Below are 22,012 nucleotides of genomic sequence, written 5' to 3' on the forward strand. Positions count from 1 at the left end.
AGTTGTATGGTGAATTGTATGGGTTTTTGAGAGGTTGAGTTTACTCTTTCTGTATGTAAATAAGTGTCATATTAATATAAAATTATGTATTTATCAAGAAAATGCGTAATTTAACATGTATATCTTTAATTATACTTCCTCCGTCCCATTTGAAATGTCTCAGAAAAAATGAGCACGGAGATTATGAATTGTGTGATAAAGGTGTAAAGTGAGACATTTTAAATGTGATAACCCAAAGTTAAAGGCTAATTAAGGTTTGGGCCATTTTAAATAGAATATTCCAAAATAGAAAATGAGACATTTTAAATCCGACGGATAGAGTATTTCTTAATTTTAAGATAAAAAGTGAAGAAGAAATAAAGATAATGCATTTAATTGTAATATTAAAGATATGTGTATAATTGAAAGTTTAGCTTAATTTTACTTTAAAATTCCACAATATGACAATTAAAAGGAGATAAGAAATTTTTTACAATGTGACAATTAAAAGGAGATAAGAAATTCTAATTGAAAAATTATAGTAATAATATTGTGTTGTATGTTGAAACACACACATGGCGAATGTGAGTTGATGAATTTGTTACGAAAAATAAGAATTTATTTTGAAAATTTGATGAATTTGTTGTGAAATGAATTTATACGTATAGTGAGAGGAGGTATATAAATCGAATATCATTAGTTATTGACATACAGAGTGCTCTTATCTGTCAATATTTATGATGAGTTATATTATCAGTTCTTATATAGAATAAACTATTTGTATTAAAAAAATATTTAATTATAATGATATATTAAATAAAATACTTCTACGATTTTTTTCCGTATTTGGAATATTTCATATTTTTGAAAGATGTGGCATTTAGATGATTGGGATTTCTGACCAATTATTAAATTTAATTACATTATTATTCCTGGTTTTGATGATTCCATAATTAAAGGAAAAATAAAATAAAAAATAATACAGAGAAGAGATCCACCGACACTCCCCCCAAAGTGTACCTTTATATTGATTATCATCACATTTTTATTGAGGCAAATCTATATTTCTGGTTAAACATTATTTGTCCCATCACAGGAAAAAAGTGATTGAACAAAATAAAAATAAAGAATACTAATAAGAATCCATTTATTTCGCAGAAAAAAAAAAGAAAAAAAAATACTTATTGGTAGAAAATAGAAAATACTCCTAGAAAATAGTTTCTTTCACGAATCTTTAATTCTTTATTTTGGGCAATTTGTTATAAAATAGTGTTGCACACTCGTGGAATTTATATTAATTCTTTTAAATTACCAAAATGTCACTCCATTAATTAAATAGAAAGTAGAAAATAGTTTCTTTCTTTCACCAATCTTTATTTTGAGCACTTTGTTTTAAATTAGTGTTTCACATTCGTGGAATTTGTATTCTTTTAAATTACCAAAATGTCTCTCCATTAATTAAATTATTTCTATAATCTCATTATCAAAACACGGAAAATACACACATTCCAAATTTTTAGGCTGTGATTGAGAAAATGATTTAGACAACTTATATAGTAGTACTACTATTTATAGAAGTTGATAAGTGGTCTGTTCAGTTTTAAATGGAAAGTTTTATCTAATTATTTAGTTCTATTATAATACGAATTTATTTGAACTAATTAAGTCGTCATTGTGTCTAAAATAAAACATAATATATATTAGTGCCCAACCAAAAAGTCTTTGGTTGGTAAGGTGGTGTTTTCAGAAATACAATAGGCTAAAAAGTTTAATGAAAATGATTTATGCTCTTCCCCTGCACGCCATTTCATAACAAATATTTATTGCTCTTGTTTTAGTGGGGGCAAGACAATAAATTCATTTTTATTGGAAGAAATAAAAATATTTTTTTTTCTTTGAATTAAATGGTTCAAGTCCTTACCGACATTTCAAGATATATATTTAGGCGTTTTTAATTATTTTTTACATGCAAATACAATCTATTTATAACGTTACTAAAATTTTAATTTCACCTTAATTATTTATTCAATTAATTTACTCGATCCAAAGTTGACCCTCACCTTCAAAATAAAAATAAAAAATGGACCTCACGATTTTAGGGGTTGTTGAAACTTGAGATTGGTAAAATAAAAAAAAAATAAAAAAAATATTTGAGTGTATATGGTGACTTTGAATTTCAGTTATTTTCAGGGTGAATAAATAAAATAAATTTAAATCCGTAAAATCACATGAAAATTTGTTTGTACGATGACAATATTTTGCTTTGATTTCAAGGTAAAGCAGCTAAAAATGTTGCCCAAAATTGGGAGCTAAATACCGAAATTTTTGTGCACACACATAAATAAAAATAATTTTCAAATTTTAAAATAGTATACAAATTGCAGCTGGATCCAAAAATGACAATCTCCCACGTAAACTGGATATGCATTTATTACTTCCAAAGTCAAATATTTAATGTGCTTAGAGATTATAATCAAATAGTAGTATAGTAGTATATTTTATGAACTAGTAAAATATTTTTGTAAGTCAGCCCAAGTCATTGGGATGCAATAATATATTGGCATTTTCTCAAAACAAATAAAACAATTAGCTACATTGAGTTAGGGAAGATTAATAATGTAGATTTAGCTCAAAATCAACGTCGTGCCTGTTCGAATAGATCGACAAAAAAGAGGGTTAGAATCGAAATTTTTTAGGACAAATGACCTGAACTGAAAATAGCTAAAATCTTTTGTTATTAACTAGTATTAATCAAATTGAATTTTTGTATTTTTGTGATTGTCACAACATTATTGTTCTTGTAGCAAAATACTTGAAATAGTTTTTTAGAATCATATTTATTAAATGGCTAATATGCTTTTGAAGGTAGTGATAGTAAATCAATGTATTAGGTTGGCAGGTTATTGAGAGGACATTGGAACTTATGATGTACACTCTAGCAACTAAATTATAGTCAAAGATTCTAATATCTAGAAGCATATGAATATCAACAAACATATATATTATTTTATAATGAGAATGGAAAATTGAGAAATAAAATAAAACAAATACAAAGACAACATGCAATCCATGAGAAGGTACAACATATCAAGGCAAAAAGGGGATAAATTAGAGCAAAATAAATAAATGAATATAATGAGTTATTTTGTCCCATTTTTATAAGTTGACATGTAGTGATTCTAGTGAATTGAGCCATATAAATTTATATTTTGTTTTTGTTAATTATATACGTGTGTATTTTATTTTTATTTTACATGCCTATTTTTCGTATAAGGAAAAAGGGGAAATAAAAAGTAATGTTTTTTGGGATGAAATCTTGCCACCAAACATGATTTAAACTAAGAGTGCTATATGAAAATGAATTGTGGAAAAAGAGGTTAATGTAAGAAAAGGACAATCTACACAAAATTGAAGTGGATGTTTGTGCATGCAAATCAACCATATTCTAATTTAGGGGTATTATTATTAAATTATAGCACGAACATTAATTATATAGTGACATTTTAGCTCGAATTGGAAAATATTATAAATATAGCATGTAATTATCTTAATTGTATATTTAATAGTACGAGTCATAATTTTTGAATAATTTTTAAAAAAAATTGTTGATTTTCAGCATTTAAAAAGTAATCAATGTTATTTGTATGTGTATATATATCTTTGATTCTAATGCTTGTTTTTTGAAAACACATCAACTTAAATTGATCGAAAGTTTAAATTTTAACTATTAAATAAAAAATAAGATTAAGTAAAAGTTATACCGGTAATTTTTGTAAATTCGACTAATAAATCACCATGAGGTCAAAGTTCGGATTATAATTTATAACAAACATTTAATTTATACAATGTTGTTAAATACAAAAGTTGAAGCATATGGCATTATTGTATACATGTAATGATTATTAAACTATTTGGTGTTTATTAATTCCTCTTTCCCATTATAAAAAATGTTCCATCTAATTTAAGTATATTTTCCTCGTTTTGAAAAGATTCTCAGCTGCACCTTCCGAATTAAAGACAACCCAAATATTTTGATTTTTCCACTTCACATTTAAGAATTAAGATTCAAATTTCAAGTACACTGCTCCCACATTATTAAATAGAAAAATAAAATAATTTAATCTCTTTAATGTGACCTTACCAATAATAATTCTACATCTATAGACTCTGGATTTTGTGCATGCATGTATTGATTGTTAGTGGATCCCCACCATAAATACAGCAACACATAATTTAATTTATTTTTTCTTTTTTAAATGGGAGTCAAACATTATTTTGGATATATAGTATTTTTTTAATCATATATTCATAAGTGTAATCTATAGCACTCATCTATGAATTTAATTTTGCTTCAAAATGCTCAGATTTTTCGATTATTTTTTATTGTATACGAATCCCGTTTATCCTGAATAATGGGAATTATCTATCTGTTAAATCAGAATATAAATTGTGACGTGTACGTGTTAATAGATAAAAATGCCATATTTTTTAAATTATAGGATAAATATCACTTTAAATCTCAAACTATTTTCACACTATCAATTATATCCTGAACTATCGAAAATAATTTTTTAAATCTTGAAGTCTTGAACTATTAATTTTGTATCAATTGTACCATTCATCCATTTTTTTGGTGTGGTTTGTTGGATAACACAATATATTTAGAATTATATAAAACAACATGATTATATGTCTTATTAATTAAAAATTCAAAAGGTGAAAAACGAATGAATGGTACAATGAATATAAAATTGATAGTTTAAAATAAAAAATTATTCTCGATAATTCAAAATATGAATAATGGTATGAAAGTAATTTAAGATTTTAAAGTGATATTTAGCCTAAATTATATGTGAAAAATATCATACTTTATATATAAAAAAAATACCATATTTCTTAAATTATAGAGTATTTAAAAAATACCCTACTTTAATAAATTATTGAATACTATTATGAATTGCACAGTAAAAGCACCTAGAATCCTAGAAAGTTGTAAAATAATTAATATAATATCCATCAACATCACACACACACATTCATTGTTATATTTCCAAGGGTATTTTCGTAAAATACATTTCACTTTATATTTAATCACCACAAAAAAAGAAGGGAAAAGAGAAAAATGCAAAGAGAAAAAGAAAAAAAAAGGGGGAATTCCAGTGAGGAGTGACGAGGACAATTGTGTCATTTCACAAGCGAAATGTGTCGGCCTCTAACTCTAGTTAAAATCCAATTGTGTCATCGGGCCCGGGCCCACTCCGCTTCCAATTCAAAGCCCAAACGCAGAAGCGTCGGTGACTCAGTTAACGTTGGACTCAACTCACCTTTACATACACCTATACATACATTCGCTCTCATTATATATATGTCATATATGTAGAGAGAGAGAGAGAGAGAGAGAGAGAGGTGGATTGGTATTTAAGCTGTGGATACCAAATCGAACGCGTCTGGAGCTGGAGAGAGGAAGATTAAATAATTAGAGAGAGAGAGAGAGAATTAGAAGGAAAGGAAGTGCAATGGCGGACTCCAGCGATTCCGTCTCCGTCGATATGGAGTCCATTCCGTTCGCCGGAAAGGTCAAAGTCAAACGCATTATGCTTACACACGCACATATATATACATGTTGTATGTATATTGTATGTATATTGTATGCATAGACAGCTGAAGTTGTCAGTGTGCGTATTTGAAATTTGTTGAAAGTTATGCGTGTGTGTTTGGAGAAATTAGCTGAAGTAGATTGCGGAGCTGCATTTTGAGCAGCAATGCGTGATTTCCAGAATTTGGAGGATTTTGGAAAGGAAGTCCGTTTTTGTGCGTGTTTTTTTTGCTCTCTGAAAAAAGTTGCTTCAATTTCTCATATTCCGAGGACTTTTGTGTGTGTGTGTGTGTGTGTGTGGAGAAGGAGCTTGTTTCGGCAAATTTACCGTAGCGTTGATGTGTAGATTGAGTAAGGATCACATTTTGGGAAACAAAGCTTATTTTATATAGCATAATCTTATGAGGTAGCTTTTACTTGTTTTGACAAGTGAATTTCACATTTGATGTATTGCAATCAATCAATTTCTTTTTTCTTTTATGTTTTTTTCACTCTTTATTTTTCTGTTTTCATCACTTTCATCTCCATTTGTATGTGGAGCGCTTTGATTTCAAGTATGCTTGCATGCTATTATTTGTTGTTCAGATTCTCAAACGTTACTTGACTAGTTTCAAATGTAGATACCATGTCATAACTTTCATATCTACTAAATATCTGAAGATTGCCCACTTAATCCGCTAAACATGCTTGAATTATCGATGCTTCATCTTCGAGCTCAATGAATTTGGAGAGAAAATCATATACTTTGGCATATTTCTTTGCCTATAGGTGCATGAATAGATTCTTTCCTTGACCTTTTATAAATCCACTAAGGAAAGTCGTTAGCTAGCTAGCTGGAATTCTTCGCGAAGGACCAATTTCAGAGAGAATTCTTGTTTTAAGCAAGTTACACTCTCTAAATAAGCAAGGAAAAGATTCTTGTAAACAAAGTGGAATCAGAATTTCTTAGATTGGATTAGCTGGTGGAATATTTTGCTCTACTTGACATATTTTGGAGATTAGCTGCCGAACTTGACACACTCGCTTTTTTCATGTTGGTTTACAGGAGCATATTATCAAGACGGGTCATGGTTCTGTCTCTGTTGCTGTATTTGGAGACCAGGACAAGCCAGCTCTTATTACCTATCCTGATTTGGCTTTAAACTGTAAGGAAACTGAACTGAATCCTCACAAACTGTATTAGTTGATTTTCGACATTTTTTTTGCTATCTTGTGAATACATTTTTATTGATGACTGAAACCTGCTAATGTAGTTCTCCTTAACAATATCCCAAATAACAAAATTGTGATGTAATATCTATTCACTCGACCTACTTTTGAGCTGCCACTTTTGCTCTAAACTTATTCACTCGGTCTGAACTATTGCAAGATGCTTTTGAATCATTATTAGCCTTTTAAATCTTGGTTTTTTAGTTACAACTATGAATTATCCAATCTTGAAGCGCTTTCTCTAAGATGCTCGAAGTGTGATTTACTAGAGTCTACAGAAAATAGTACAAAAACTTGCAGTTGACATGTGATTTCTTTGTTTGCATGCCACCAAACAGATATGTCCTGTTTCCAAGGATTGTTCTTTTGTCCAGAAGCATTTTCTCTCCTTCTCCATAACTTCTGTATCTACCACATCAGTCCTCCTGGTCATGAGGTCGGTTTCGTAATTCCTTGATCATTTATTGATTTATAGCTACTTATGAAGTAGTTCAGCTTCATTGACTCTGTCTGCATTCAGCTTTGCTGTGTCTTACCTGGCACTTCTGTCAAGAGTTATTGCAGTTAGGAGCTGCTGTAGCTGGCCCCGATGAACCCTCACTGACTGTTGATGAATTAGCCGATCAGATTGCTGAAATCCTCGACTATTTTGGGTAATTCTAGTTGTTTTAGTAATATGATACCTGATTTTTTATTTCCTACTGAGTCAAATTCTTGGTAATACGTTCGTCAATATACATGGATTTCAAGCTAATAACTCACACTCAATCTATCTCCAGGCTTGGTGCGGTTATGTGCCTGGGTGTAACAGCTGGAGCTTATATTCTTACCCTTTTTGCTGTAAGTCATTTTCTCCTTCATCTTTTGCATCCATATATACCTGCCCGTTCGTCTCGGCCAGCAAAATCACGTGCTGCTTTATTGCAGCTAAAACACTCACGACGTGTCATGGGTCTCATTCTTGTTTCCCCTCTGTGCAAATCACCATCTTGGACAGAGTGGTTATGCAACAAGGTTCGCTACTTTTTTGTTTCTCATTGTTCGCTCACGTTCCAACTGGTTGAGAAAATTCGGTACCTGATTTGGAAAACGTAATAGAGATTACTAGTCTCACGAGAATGGGGAACTGTTTGCAGGTGATGTCCAATTTGCTTTACATTTGTGGTATGTGCGGCATAGTAAAGGAGCTGTTGCTCATGCGATACTTCAGCAAGGTCTGCCTAATATTCATTTCGTTAAAACTATGAAAAGAATTCGTTTTGCCTGAAATATGTACTAAATTTGTATTCAATGGCGCAACAGGAAGTTCGTGGTGGTGTTGATGTACCGGAATCAGATATCGTCCAGTCTTGCAGACGAGTTAGTTCCTCACTCTTTTCTCACACCATCATGATTTAGCATCTGTAGATCACATATAAGTAAACTAAGTTAAGAAACATTTGCAGTTGTTGGACGAGAGGCAGAGTCCCAACGTGCTGCGTTTTCTTGAAGCGATCAACGGGTAACCTCCTAAACCATTATCCAATTACAAAACAAACTACATTCAAACCCGAACACAAGAGTTTAACAATCTCATCATCTGCTGCATTACAGGAGACCAGACATCAGCAATAGCTTGAGGAAACTGCAGTGTCGAACCTTAATCTTTGTTGGCGAAAACTCCCATTTCCACTACGAAGCTCTTCACATGACTTCAAAGCTAGATAGAAGATTCAGCGCCTTGGTTGAGGTAAAGCTGAGCTTTAAGAATTAAGCCTAACTCGTACGAAGCAACGAAGCATCACGTTCACCTCGCTCAGCACAATCCTCCGATTTCTTGCAGGTTCAAGCATGCGGCTCCATGGTTACAGAAGAACAGCCCGATGCCATGCTGATCCCACTGGAATACTTTCTCATGGGTTACGGCTTCTTCAGGCCGTCCCACTTGAGCGTGAGCCCAAGAAGTCCACTGAGCCCGACCAGCATTTCGCCCGAGCTTTTCTCACCCGAAAGCATGGGCCTGAAGCTGAAGCCGATAAAGACACGAATCCACGCACAAGTGTGAAGAGGAGGAACGCGTAGAGTGGCCCGTTTTTTTTGTAAACTACGTGACGAAGCGCTCGAAAGGGGAAGAAACCATAGCAGGGGAGGCTTGTAGATAAAAGGCTATATACAAATAATTAGCACAATGTTAGCAGAGAAAAATAGGTAAAGGGAAAGAGAGATATATACATGAGAGGAAAGGGGTAAATTTTTTTCATTTGATTTTTTTGCATTGTTCACTTCTCCCACTTGTAACTCTAGAAAAGAAATTAGTCAGCTATTCGTGTACATCATTCCAATAATAAATTATAGATGCATGGGAATATTAATAAAATTTATTCTTGGCACATTCATAATTCTTGATATTTTTTAATGCATTTGATTTGGTGGATAGAAGAAATAAGATTAATAAGATTGGACAGTGCTTTGAAGTGATAAATAATCATTCGATTGCATGATTAGAGTGCAAGTCGAGTTATTCGTCACCAGCTTAATTATATAAATCAAATTATTGATTAAGCTTAATTATTTTATGTATATAACCTATGGGCCTTGACACTTTTTAGGGTTGACATATTTGAAAGTGGAACAACTTTTTGAGTGCTTTTTTTCCATTTGATAATTGGATCACACCCCATTAAAGAGAGATTAAATTCTTTGCCAAGTTGGAATAATCATGAACTAAAAATCATGCAATTTCTGTACCACAAAATTTTCTTTTCGATCATTAATTTTTTATTATTTTATAAAGATTTATTGTAAAAATATGAAATATTATCATATAACAAACCAAAATTAATACTCCATCACTAAAAAATAACATTAAAAAATTTATATATATCCTAACTCTGGATTAATTAACCTTAATGATAAACTATTAATTCAAAAATTAGAAAATAAATATAAAACCCCAGTTGGATTAATAAATCCTAGTTAATTATCTTTAAAAAATTATAATAAAACATAAGAAATAAAAATTGAAGAGAATAACTAAAAAAATAAATTAAACTCATATCATATTGAAATAACCATCTCATCTACAAACCGAATATTATTCGAGATTCCACAACTTAGTTCGTTTTCAATACATACCAAAACATTGGATCCAAAACATGTATACAATTTGGATGTAAAATGGCTTAAAATCTTAATGGCATTTTGCATATTTACATTAGATGATACCTTCTTCTTCATCTTCATCATCATAGACGTTTATTAATCCACAGTGAATCTTCTGCTCTCGAATCTTAGAAGATTCATATGGCTGCCATTGATGGCTTCTTCTTGGTTTCTCGGAGCTTTCCTTCTGTTCATCTCTGCATACATTTCCTCTATCATCGGCTTCCATAGCCGCACGCGTGCGTTTATGAACCAGTTCGAGACCTGTCATAAAATACACACGCGTGAGAACACTGCACTGAACGTATAAAGTTACTGCACTCGCGTCATGACTCATACTTGGCTCCTCGTTAGGCCGCTTTTCAACGCTAGCAAGTGCTTCTCCGCATCCTTGGGGTACCTGAGATATATATATATATATATGTTAGCAGCATATTTCTCAGAAGGTGTGGAGTATGCAAATGTGATGAGACGAGCCACGACACACGAGGAGGGTGATGACGAGGAGGGCTTACGGGTGTAGGAAGTTGTGGAACATCCACGCCCTCAGCACGGAGACGGACCTCTCGGGGAGGCCTCTCTGAGGCCTCCAGAGATGGTGATCCTTCTTCTTGAGCTGCTCGAGCGCCCACTGCTTGTGCACGAGGGATGTCTCGAACGACCTCTCCCGCTCCTCCTCTCGTGCTTGTCCCACTCCTGCTGCCAAAATGTGTCTGCTGATCCTCTCCCTCAGGTCTCTGTACATGACAGAGACCGTGGGGAGGGCGAACCGGGCGTGCAGGGCGGGGTCCACCTCGGTCACGGAGTGGAATGCAGAGACGACCGTGTGGATCTCGTCTAGGCATTGGTTGTATTGATCATCAACCTATAGATGCCATTGGAAGGTGACAAAGATGTAAAAATGGAATATAGTAAAAAAAAAGTTGGAAGCATTGAATTATTTTGTTTTATTTTACCACTTGGAGTAAGGACATGAGATGCCTTTTCTTGGATTCAATCTCCATTTCCTTCCCATATGAGAAGTTGTTGTTGTTGTTGTTGTGAAACACGAAGCTACGGTCTGATGAGCCGAGGCTCGTGTGATCACAGTTTACAAGTGTGTATGACGCGAACTCAGCGAGTATCTCCTGCATCGCCTCGAAGAAAGGGGATCCGGGCAGCAGCGTTGCAGCGGGGAAGGCGGCCCCACATGAGGCGAAGTTCAACGAGAGGCTGCTGCCCGACGTGTGGCTGCTCACGCCCGAGGAGCTCAGCTCGGGCTCGGGGGGAGCCCCTCCTCGCACCGCCACACGAGGATGGGACGACGTTGCGAGGCTCAACGAGAGCTCCTTGCTGAAACGAGAAGGCCCCGGATTAGGGTTGTGCGGGTTCAAACTCCACTCACTCATCGTGATCGAGCTCTCTTGAAGCTCGGGGCAGGGCACGACCCACCCCGCGGTCGGATCAAATGGCAGGGCTTCGACCGGGGCCTCAAACATGGAGTCCACACCAATTTTGGAGGGCTCAAAGGTGTAAGGAGCACTAGGAGTGCTCCAAAACTCGTCTCCGACGCGGCTGCTCGCCACCGTCTCCTCCCCGAAGGCCGGGGGAAGGGGAAACCCCGCCATGACGTGGCTTAGATCGGAGTAACCGAGGGAGATCAAGGCCGAGTGCAACGAGGCCCCGTCTGCAACGGGGTAATATGGCCCCGTTGCAGCGTCTCTTTGCATATTGATAGAAATCGGTTTTCACTAGAACCACACCCTTAACCTGAAGATATGTAGACAGTATACATCAATGATCAAACAATAGTGAATTTTTTTTTTTACTTCCTATTGTAGTAGTTCTAATATATATGAGACATACATATACATACACAAACACAAACAAAGACTAAACATATTACATAGCACACAATCTCCATTTTTTAAAGAGATTGCGACACAACAAGATTGGAAAGAAGTCCAAATCTACGGTGTTTCAATCTCGTATTTTATTTCATTTCATCTCGACGTGCAAGAGTTCATTTCTTTTAGCTCTCAATCATATATCAAAACAAGAATATTCTTACAAAAAAAAAAAAACTTCAAATGTATTATGATAGAGAGATGAGAGCACAAAACAAGCTACACATTAACAATAAATATTAGTTCCACTAAAATAATGTGCAAAACCACACATTATTTTACTACAAGCAAAGAGATATTACAAAAAACTAAAACAAACAAACCTTGTTGTCCTTGAAGAAGGAGTGTTATGCAATGAAGAAATGATCTCAGGTGAAATGCAGTTTCCCCAAAATGCAAGAGTTGAAAGAAAAGAAAAAAAAAATACTTGTAGAGGGAACAAAATGATAAACAGCCAAAAGAAATAAAAGAAAGTGAGGTTTGATTTTTACTGATCAGAACCATATGTAGGAAATCATTGGTTACCCTTTCTTCCTAAACAGTGTAATAATCAGAGGAAACTAACAAAAGACTGTTTTCTCTCTCTAGATTTTTACTACAAAGGAATAATGTTGTGAAAAAATTCTTTGCAAGAAAACAAAGCCTTCATGTACTAAACTAAAACCCCACCACCATTCTGTGAAAAACAAGACAACAAGGAATAAAAGGCCAAAAACCAAATGCATAAAGTGAGCTGTTTTTTTCTTTTCTTTTTCTCAAAAACAAAGAAAAGAAAAGTGGGATTTCATTTCATCCAAGAAAATTCAAAGCCCAAGAAAACTGAGGGATTTCAGAGTGGATCAGAAAGAAATCAAGAACCGTTCACGATCTCTACAACAAATCTCCTCTCTTTCTTAAAAGAACTCTTCTTTTAACACAAATAGATACATGTATTTATATAGAGTTATGAGAGAGAGAGAGAGGGAGTTATTAACCAATGGTTTGTTTGATTTGCAGCAACAAAAACACAGAATTTTTGTATAAAGTGCATGGCATTATGAAGCCAAGCCCCATCAAAAGCTATATAGATATTTAGAGAGATATAGGGAGAGGTAGTAGGGTGGTTAATTTTGCCATGATAATAAATGACCACTTTATTATTCAATATTTTGCCTCAAAAAAGAAAAGAAAAGAAGTTAAGTAACCACACAAGAGTTCTACTAATAATATTTCAAGAGGGATTTATTATTCAATATTTTGCTCCAACAAAAAAACAAAAAAAAGAGCATACTAATTAATTAACCACACACAAAGAGTTGCTATTAACACTATTTCAAGAGAGAATTTGAATGGTGGAGTAATAACTAGACTCAATTATTATTCATTTTTTTGCTTCTAAACCACACAAAAGAGAGTTGCTAATAATAATTCAAAGAGATGCTGCAGTTTCACTCATTTCTACTGCAGCTTTTTGAGGGCCCATTTCACACACATGCAAACACTCCATCTCTCTCTCTCTCTCTCACAAACACACACAAATGATAAACAGCACAAACAAGAAAAATCTGGAATCTGTGTGGTGAAAGGACATATATGTCTTGATGGGGGAAGAAAAGGTTTCATCTTTTTTTACAAAGTAGTGTATTGAGATGCAATGGTGATGGAGAAAGGAGAGGGGGGGGGGGGGGGGGGAATTGGGGAAAGAAACACAAGAGGCTTTTTGCAGCTGAATGGAACAAATAAAGGGTTAGGGCAAAGTGAATAGAGGGAAATGTCTATGATACTGTTGCACCACCAGTGTGTGTATTATACTTTCAGTCAGCTTAGAGAGAGGTGAGAGAAAGGAACAGTATGTGTGTGTGTGTGTATGCAATGATGATGCAAGCAATATTGGCAAAATCTTTTATGGATTTATATGCGTGCATGCAGATGCAATTACTACTTATCCCTCTCTCTCTCTCTCTTTTTTTTTTGAACTCTTTTTTTTAATTGATTTTAAGAAAATTATCCCTTTCTCTCTCTCTTTCTTTCTTTGTTTGAGCTTTGAAGTTTCTTTAATTTTTTTCTGCTCTGGATTTGGGAGTTCGCTTCTTGTACGGTATTCTGGCTACGTAGTTTCAGATTGCAGAGTTGAGGAGAGAGAAGTTAGAGAGAGAGAGGAGTGACATGATGTATGCATCGAAGCATAAACGTGAAGATTGAAAATTTAAAAAAATGGAGTTCGAAGTGAACAAAAAATCAGAGAAATTAATTAAGAGGAGATTTTAAGACAAGTTGGATTGAATTTTGATCAAATGGAAAAGCAGAGTTAATTGCTAGATTATTTATTTTATTTTATTTTATTTTATTCTTGTAAATTTTGGTTTTGTTTTTGGACGTATTTTATAAGTTATTGTGATAATTAATGGTATCGTTCGAGTAATTATGTCAAATGAGCATTTAGATTAAAGTACTGTTGTCGAAATGTATTGAACATGTTCAAATATAAACCACGTCGAAAGCCGAAATTCGATCAAAGTTTGTTAATTTCTTAATAATTAATCTACGAAAATAATAAGTAAAAAAAATGACTTTTAACAAAATGGGCAAAATTATCGAGTCCAACAGAATAGTGGTGTGCCCAAGTTTGATTTGTATAGTATCAAATCGAATCCTAAACTTAATCGAGCCATACGAACTTTCTGAATTTATATTTATATTCAAAATAACGGTTTTTTTTTTGAAAATAGTTTTTTTCATTCGAATATATTAATTATTTTTTTATAACAAACAAAGTTAATTAGAGATTTAATATAATTATTTTTTAAGTTGAATCACTTAACGAACTTGTTCACAAGCTAAACAAATTTGGTTTGTTTATTTATTGAACTTCTCTAAACGAATTTGAACGAGTTTTTTTCGAGGCCAGCTTCGAATAGTTTGCAAGCGGCTTGATTTGTTTATAGCTCTACCTATATTCATCTTATTTAACCTAATAATTTTGATTTTTTTTTTAATTTGTTACTTTTTATAATTGAAAATATAAAAAATATTAAATTGAAAACCTTCACAAAAATCAAAATTCTAAGACGGTGTGAAATAATTATTGAACGTCTTTAAAAAATTCTATATTACTGCATCGGTTAGAGATGTATTTTAAATTACACACCACAGTCCGAACATGAAGAAAAAAAAGGGGACTAATCTTTATATTAATATAATATTGAAAAATAGTTTTGAAATCGAAATAATTAAATAAGAGAAATAGTGTTTCGTTTACATATCATCTTCAATAATTAAAAGTTTTGAATCAGAGTCTTATAAAGTTAGGCATTCATTGTTGGAGCATGACGCATGGATTATCTGTTATCGATAAATTTGAAGAAAAAAAAAATGCTATCAATAATTGTTTTTCAATGAAATAGTGAATTTCATATATATATATATATATATATATATATATATTATTTGAGTCACAAAATGATAAAAAAAAATTGCAATCTTTAGAAAAATAGACTCCCTTCACTTGTAGAGATATTGATTATTCCAATAATGCTAGCTCGTCAACTTCCTTCAAAACAATATTCTATTATTAACTCCTTTAAAAATATTAAATATGGTAATATTATCTCTCATAGTTAAACATGGCATATTAATCAAGATTTTGTTCATTTTTTTTTTCGTTTTCCACTTCCCTAATTTTTATTTTTGCTGCGTATTGAAAAAAACGCCTATCTTACAAAAGTCTCCATCTCTAAATTAAATTGCAAAACAAACAAAAAAAGTATGAAAATTCGAGGGGATTAAATTAAAATTTCCAAAGTTTATGGACCAAAATTTTGAAATTCCCACACCACAAATTAATTACGAAATAATTGTGTTGTCTTGCTTCAATATTGGCCCTACATGAAATTCGTTAAAGATCTCACACAGAAGAAAATATAGATGTCCCCCTTTTCCAATTATTTTATACCCAATTTCACCAAACATCCTTACAAAATTATTTCTCTAAATAAATATATTGAAATATGAGCCCATAAAATCATCCATAATCTATATTATATATAAAGAAGGAGTTTAACGGTAAGTAATTACCGCCTTTTTTTAAATTTTAGTTTTTTAAACTACCTTCCCCTATTCATTTGGCGAAATCATTTAATCTCTCTACCCACTTCGTATATGTGGATATGACTCACAATGAGCCAATCTGGTCCCTTTTAATTTCTTTGTTATATTTCTTTTTTCTAACAATCATGTAGTTTGATCAATAATAAAATATTCAATATATATAAAATCAAATATGAGAAATAGATTATATAATTATTCATAAATATTTCATCCTCACTTATTCATTTGCCAATCGTACTAAATAAAGGCAAGACAATAAACTAACAAAAAACAAGAAGAAAAATAAGTTACATTATATCTTAATCAGGTTTCAATTTTGTAATGAAATCAAAACAATATTCAAAGTAACTATAACATATGCATGCATCAAAAAATAATTAGTATAATTTATATCAGGTCTCAATTAAATTTATATTGATATGCATATATATTAAAAAAAAATTATATTTATTTTTATTTTTCAATTTTTTCAGTGACGTGTTAAATTTTGATATAGAGTAATTATTTTATTGTTAATTACATATAAAATAGACTATATATTGTTCTATAATATATATATATATATATAACAATTGATTTATATAAAATAAAATCAAATTGTGTTATTGCTATCATAATTCTATTATTTCATTGAGTTGATAATATTATTATCATACACTATTTCAAATAAAATAAGACATAATTGATAGGATTTTTTTTTTTGTTATCAATTGATCTAAATCATAAATGATGATTTTTTGGTCGGTATATATATATTACAAAATATATCATGACCTCATACATTGCACGAGGGGACTTAAAAAAGATATCGCTCAATTTTAATATTTTCTGTGCATCGCACAGATGGGCGTACTAGTTTCTACAATAAATCAATTTTTTTGGGCGCTCCAATAAATCAAATTTTAAACTCCATAAAAATATGAAAAAAATATACAAAATTATGGGCTGAGAAAATAGCGCCCAAACGGCCCAAAATTATGGGCCCAATATATTATAATGGGCTGTAGGTAGTTTACGTGGGCCTATTTAAGCTTTGTTAGATTTGTATGGCTTTAAATTTACGAGTGTCTCAAATATATTATACTTGTAACACAACATTTGATTTTCTGTCAATTATTATTATTATTATTATTATTATTATTATTATTATTATTATTATTATTATTATTATTATTATTATTATTATTTGATTGGTTGTGAATTAAATAAATTAATAAACTAGTAAGTAAGTGAAAAGGAATAGACTGATCAATTTAATTAAGTACTATTGTAGAAAATTTTCAGGCCTATAAAATAAGAGAAAATATAATAATCTAAGATAAATAGCACTTTTTTTTTCCCTCTCTCTCTCTCAAGTCGTTAAATTGCTGCCACATATATTAAGACATTAGCAAAAAAAAAAAAAGAGAGAGAGAGGCAAAATTTAAGGAAATACAGAATACAACTTTAACTCTTTTAAGATAGATGATATTATATTTAATAATAATAAAAAAAGATAGATGATATTATATTGTTTAAATTTAATAGGTATAGGCCAAAATCATCTTTGACCACGTATTGTTTTTTCATAAAACTTATTCTAATTTTATTTTATGTGCCCCATTTAACAAGTCAGTTTCTCACCACCCAATGTATTTCACATGATTATGCATGTATTAATATATATATATATATATATATATATATATATATAAACACATACACGAACGATTGTATTAATTACACACAATCAATTGTGCATTTGTGTGTAAATAAAGCATCCAACACTATTTAAATTAAGATATATTGTACATATACAAGTAATAAAAGCAAATTCAAGAATATCAAATAATTTCGATCATCATCAATACTACTACATTATTCATCCCATTTATTAGGAATCATCATCAGCCGGCCATGACTAGATTTAATTATCTTCTCTCAATTAATTTCCATGTTGATTATTTCCTCTTCACCGAAACAATAATATTCATCACTATATATATATGCTAAAATAAGTACACTTCTTAAGATATAAAATAAGAATAATTTTCAGCCTTGTTGGATGAATTCATGGTCCTAAGTTCGAATCTCAAATGTAGCAAAAAATTATTTTTCGTAATTCACACCTTTATACAACGAATTCATGTGTTATACATAAAATTCATACATTTTTCCTAGTTTTTATTTTTTATTTTAAGAAGTACTCTCAAGATAGTCCTTCCTCATATATATATATATATATATATATATATATATATATATGAACAAAAATTTTATTATTTTCGGATGCATTAAATTTAATAGCGAATGCATTAATTTATATAGCAGATGCATTGATTTTAATGGTTCTTATGTTCTCACGATAAGTGTGGTTCTCATTATAACTGCACCATATATATATATATATATATATATATATATATATATATCACAGATATGAAATCCAACACCAACCAACATAAGGGCACATATAGATCACAAAACATATGTGTGTGTGTGAGAGAGAGATGATCACATGTCTCCAAAGGCAGAAAAAATTTCACAAGTTTCTCAAGATATATATAAAAGCTGTCCATCCCAATGAATTATGGGGTTGACATATATTTTTGCAGCCACAACCATAATAGCTTTAATGCAAGTTGCTCACCTACTTTCTATCCATACTTACAAACCTATCATCTCTCTCTCTCTCTCTCTCTCTCACACACACACACACAATGTTGTTCACATTTATATGTGGAAGGTAATGTGAAATCATGAATTCTTGATGAGACCATATACATAGGACTCGTAGTTAAAAAACACTATGAAATGAGTTCAATCCGAATTCGGCATGAAACATTACGAATTTGTCGTTGTGAATTCAAAGATATAAATTTTTCGTCAACTTTGAGATTCAAACCATTCGCCACTGTAAATCTTCACGATGTAAAGGGTGAAAATGATTTTTAATTTATATGATAAACATTGACTCGTTCGAACACTTATACAACTTATAATGATAAGGAGATTAAATAATTTGTAGATACATCTATGTAACGTTTATATATATATATGTCATAAATGTAAAGATAAGGATATGTTTCTTTTTCTTTAATTCATGGGTTTCTCGTACCGATAAGAAAAATTAAAAGCCAATATGCAGACTGCATTATTTTTGGTAGAAATATGTCCATCTAATTAATGCCTATGACTAGTACATGTACATTGTCAATGGATATTGTTTTGAGGTAGCAATTATTTAATAATAGTGCCCAAAAATGGAACCACCAAATTTCACCCTTTCCTAAAATGATAGATTCAAGATTATTCACAAATATAAATTATTAAGTATTATTTTAATAAATAAATAAATAAAAAATACCCAAATGAAAGCAAAGGGCCAAGAATTGGAGAAACCAACCATTCATTTGAATGAAATAATCTAATCCCATAAAAACAAAGAACAAGAAATGCTTCAAAGTTACTATATCTCTTCAAAGTGTGAACAAAATGTGCAAATTTCCACACACACACACACACACTAATAATAGAATGTGTGTAGATTATTATTTATTTATGCAAAGTATATTGCTTGCCATGTATGATTCAAGAAGTCTTTGAACATTATCCAATTGCAACTAATTCCATCAATTCAATTCAATTCTCTCTCTAAGAGAAGAGAGGGAATGTAAATAGTAAAAAATCAAAAAACTATATACTATATCTATGAAATGAGGCGAATTAAGATGATGAGCCAATCATTTATTGAAAGCAAAATGTCAACTAGCATTGGAAAGGAAAGAAAGTAGTAATATACTATATAATAAAATGCACCAACTATTCTAACAACTATGCACAAATATAGAAAATTCTCACAACTTGCATGAGATGATGAGACAAGCCAAAGAAAAACCCTTTCGTTTTTCAATTCTAGCCACTAATTTAAATCAAAATATTCAAAATTAATCAAATATTACATAGTATATTATAATACCTTAATTATTATTATTATTATTTAAAAACAAATACACAGCCCTTAAACCATCGCCCCCAATTATTCAATTCAATTCGATTTGATTCAATTTCCCTTACCTCGCCTCCGCCTCCGCCGCAAAATCAATGGAATTCAATCGCCGCCGCCATGCATCGCGGCGGTGGCGACCACGCCGAGCTTCTGGAGATTGAGCTTCACGACGGTGTCGGTGAACATTTTGGTGTCCTCGCCGGTGTTGCCGTCGGGGATGTCGACGATGTACGACTCGAGCACGATCGTGTAGGGCTTGCTATCGCCGCCGGAGGGGTTGAATTCGTTGACGGAGGTGACGGAGCGGTAGTTGTTGAGGCGGTGCTCGCCGCCGACGACGCGGAAGCTGATGATGTGGCGGCGGTCGTCGAGGATCTCGAGGCGCTCGGTGGAGGTGGAGGCGGGGAGGCCGGAGACGACGGTGACCTCGCGGATGCTGCCGACGCCGCCGTCGCCGGTGAGGCGGCAGCTCTTGATGAAGTGCTTGTAGCGCTGGGGGTTGTCGAAGCGGCGGACGAGGGGCCAGACGGCGTCGGCGGGCGCGTCGATGCGCTGCGTGATGAGGGACGTGCATGTGTTGGGCAATGCGTCGAAGGTGTGGTACGTGCGGATCACGTGCTCCAGCTGCGCGTACTCCTCCGCCGTCAGCCCGCCCGGGATCCCGCCCTTGTCGTCCATTGATTCGGCGTGTTGTAGAGAGAGAGGGGGGGTTGACGAGATGTTTTGATTTTTGGGGGAAAAAGAGGTGAAAAGAGGAGGTTTTAATGTGTGTGTGTAGTGTGTGTGTGGATTTTGAGAGGAAGGTGTGATGAGGTGGAAATGATTAGGGCAAATTAATTTGATTTGAATTTGATGGGATTAGGGATTTATCCAATCAAATTTGGGAATTCTTGGTTCAAGGAGATGATGAAAATAGGGGTTTGGGGTGATGGATTCTTGAAATCTTTGAATTCAAAAATTGTGGTTTGGATTTTGGAGGAACAATAAATAACCTTAATCTTAGAGAGAGAGAGAGAGAGAGTTGTGTGTGTGTGTGTGAGAAGCTTTTTAGAAGGTGTGATAAGGTGGCAATTAATAATAGCCAATACTAATTTAAATCGTTTAAATTTGGGATTTATCCATCTAATTTGGAAATTCTTGATTCAAAGAAATTATGAAATTAGGCCTTAGGGGGTAATGGATTCTTGAAATATTTAATTCAAAAATATGAGAGAGAGAGAGAGAGAGAGAGAGAGTTGTGTGTGTGTGTGTGTGAAGCTTTTTAGAAGAAGGTGTGATAAGGTGGCAATTAATAATAGCCAATATTAATTTAAATTGTTTAAATTAGGATTTATCCATCCAATTTGGGAATTCTTGAATCAAAGAAATCATGAAGATAGGGCTTAGGGTAATGGATTCTTGAAATCTTTAATTCAAAAATTATGGTTTGGGCTTTGGAGGAAACATTAAAGTAACCTTATAGAGATAGAGAGGAAATTGAGTTTGAGGTGTTTAGGGTTTTGATTGTGTGGTGGAAGGACGGATTTGCCCTTGGGGCTTGCAGCTTATAAAACTATATATTTTGTCTATTGTCATTTTTTTAAGAAAATGAATATATTTTTAAATATATATTACAAAATTGAATATTTATATATATTCAGACTAAGTAATCAAATAAATAAAAATACAATTCACACGATGTTAATGAAAATTAGACAGATATCTTCTTACAAAAGAAATTTTTGATGCCTCAATTTTAACGCTTAAAGATATTATTAATAATATGAAATTGAGCATATATATATAGAATGGGTACATCTTGTATGTCATGAAGCTATAATTAGAAAGCAATAATATATGTTTACACACACACACACTCACACACACTCACCCATACATAATCTATGTCAACTCTAGAATTCATATGTGATAATATTAAATTGAGCAAATACAATAGGCACATCTTGTATGTCATGACTATAACTGGAAAGCAATAATATATGTTTACCCACACACTCACACATACATAATCTATGTCAACTCTACAATTCATATAATTTTTTATATAAATAATCCTAATCCTATTGTCTGTCGTCATTAATTCTAATATATCATCTTTATCTTTAATTGATCGAAAATATTGTCTTT

At 32.5% G+C, this 22,012-nt stretch overlaps 3 protein-coding genes across 4 annotated transcripts; 1 reads left to right on the forward strand and 2 right to left on the reverse strand.

Moving 5' to 3' along the window:
* The first annotated feature begins 5,285 nt into the window (after positions 1 to 5,285).
* Positions 5,286 to 9,155, forward strand: LOC131015409 (protein NDL2-like). 2 transcript variants are annotated; one of them, XM_057943792.1, is made up of 11 exons: positions 5,286 to 5,555; positions 6,621 to 6,720; positions 7,123 to 7,220; positions 7,349 to 7,437; positions 7,564 to 7,624; positions 7,712 to 7,798; positions 7,921 to 7,998; positions 8,087 to 8,143; positions 8,230 to 8,285; positions 8,378 to 8,513; positions 8,607 to 9,155. In XM_057943792.1, the coding sequence occupies exons 1-11, from the start codon at positions 5,496 to 5,498 to the stop codon at positions 8,826 to 8,828; spliced, it is 1,044 nt and encodes a 347-aa protein (XP_057799775.1). In that variant the 5' UTR covers positions 5,286 to 5,495; the 3' UTR covers positions 8,829 to 9,155. The 2 variants fall into 2 exon arrangements, with proteins under 2 accessions (XP_057799775.1, XP_057799774.1); XM_057943791.1 differs by having other exon boundaries at positions 5,367 to 5,555; positions 7,340 to 7,437.
* Positions 9,156 to 9,797: 642 nt separating this feature from the next.
* Positions 9,798 to 13,681, reverse strand: LOC131015385 (homeobox protein ATH1-like). The gene is made up of 5 exons (XM_057943765.1): positions 12,135 to 13,681; positions 10,882 to 11,674; positions 10,441 to 10,790; positions 10,265 to 10,325; positions 9,798 to 10,189 (listed from the first exon to the last, which is right to left on the reverse strand). The coding sequence occupies exons 2-5, from the start codon at positions 11,632 to 11,634 to the stop codon at positions 10,022 to 10,024; spliced, it is 1,332 nt and encodes a 443-aa protein (XP_057799748.1). The 5' UTR covers positions 11,635 to 11,674; positions 12,135 to 13,681; the 3' UTR covers positions 9,798 to 10,021.
* A 5,921-nt stretch (positions 13,682 to 19,602) lies between these two features.
* LOC131015452 (abscisic acid receptor PYL2-like) lies at positions 19,603 to 21,233 on the reverse strand. The gene has a single exon (XM_057943866.1). The coding sequence runs from the start codon at positions 20,561 to 20,563 to the stop codon at positions 19,988 to 19,990; it is 576 nt and encodes a 191-aa protein (XP_057799849.1). The 5' UTR covers positions 20,564 to 21,233; the 3' UTR covers positions 19,603 to 19,987.
* Positions 21,234 to 22,012: the final 779 nt, after the last annotated feature.

The sequence above is a fragment of the Salvia miltiorrhiza genome, chromosome 3 (genome assembly GCF_028751815.1).
Source record: "Salvia miltiorrhiza cultivar Shanhuang (shh) chromosome 3, IMPLAD_Smil_shh, whole genome shotgun sequence".
Taxonomy (NCBI): domain Eukaryota; kingdom Viridiplantae; phylum Streptophyta; class Magnoliopsida; order Lamiales; family Lamiaceae; genus Salvia; species Salvia miltiorrhiza.

Bases quoted from the DNA above. Each gene is read 5' to 3' on its own strand.
- LOC131015409 (XM_057943791.1), top strand. From the start codon at position 5,496: ATGGCGGACTCCAGCGATTCCGTCTCCGTCGATATGGAGTCCATTCCG. The intron at 5,556-6,620 runs GTCAAAGTCAAA...GTTGGTTTACAG, and splicing joins CCATTCCGTTCGCCGGAAAG to GAGCATATTATCAAGACGGG. The intron at 7,221-7,339 runs GTCGGTTTCGTA...TTCTGTCAAGAG, and splicing joins TCAGTCCTCCTGGTCATGAG to TTATTGCAGTTAGGAGCTGC.
- LOC131015452 (XM_057943866.1), bottom strand. From the start codon at position 20,563: ATGGACGACAAGGGCGGGATCCCGGGCGGGCTGACGGCGGAGGAGTAC.
- LOC131015385 (XM_057943765.1), bottom strand. From the start codon at position 11,634: ATGCAAAGAGACGCTGCAACGGGGCCATATTACCCCGTTGCAGACGGG. The intron at 10,791-10,881 runs GTAAAATAAAAC...TGGCATCTATAG, and splicing joins TCATGTCCTTACTCCAAGTG to GTTGATGATCAATACAACCA. The intron at 10,190-10,264 runs GTATGAGTCATG...ATTTTATGACAG, and splicing joins GCGGCCTAACGAGGAGCCAA to GTCTCGAACTGGTTCATAAA.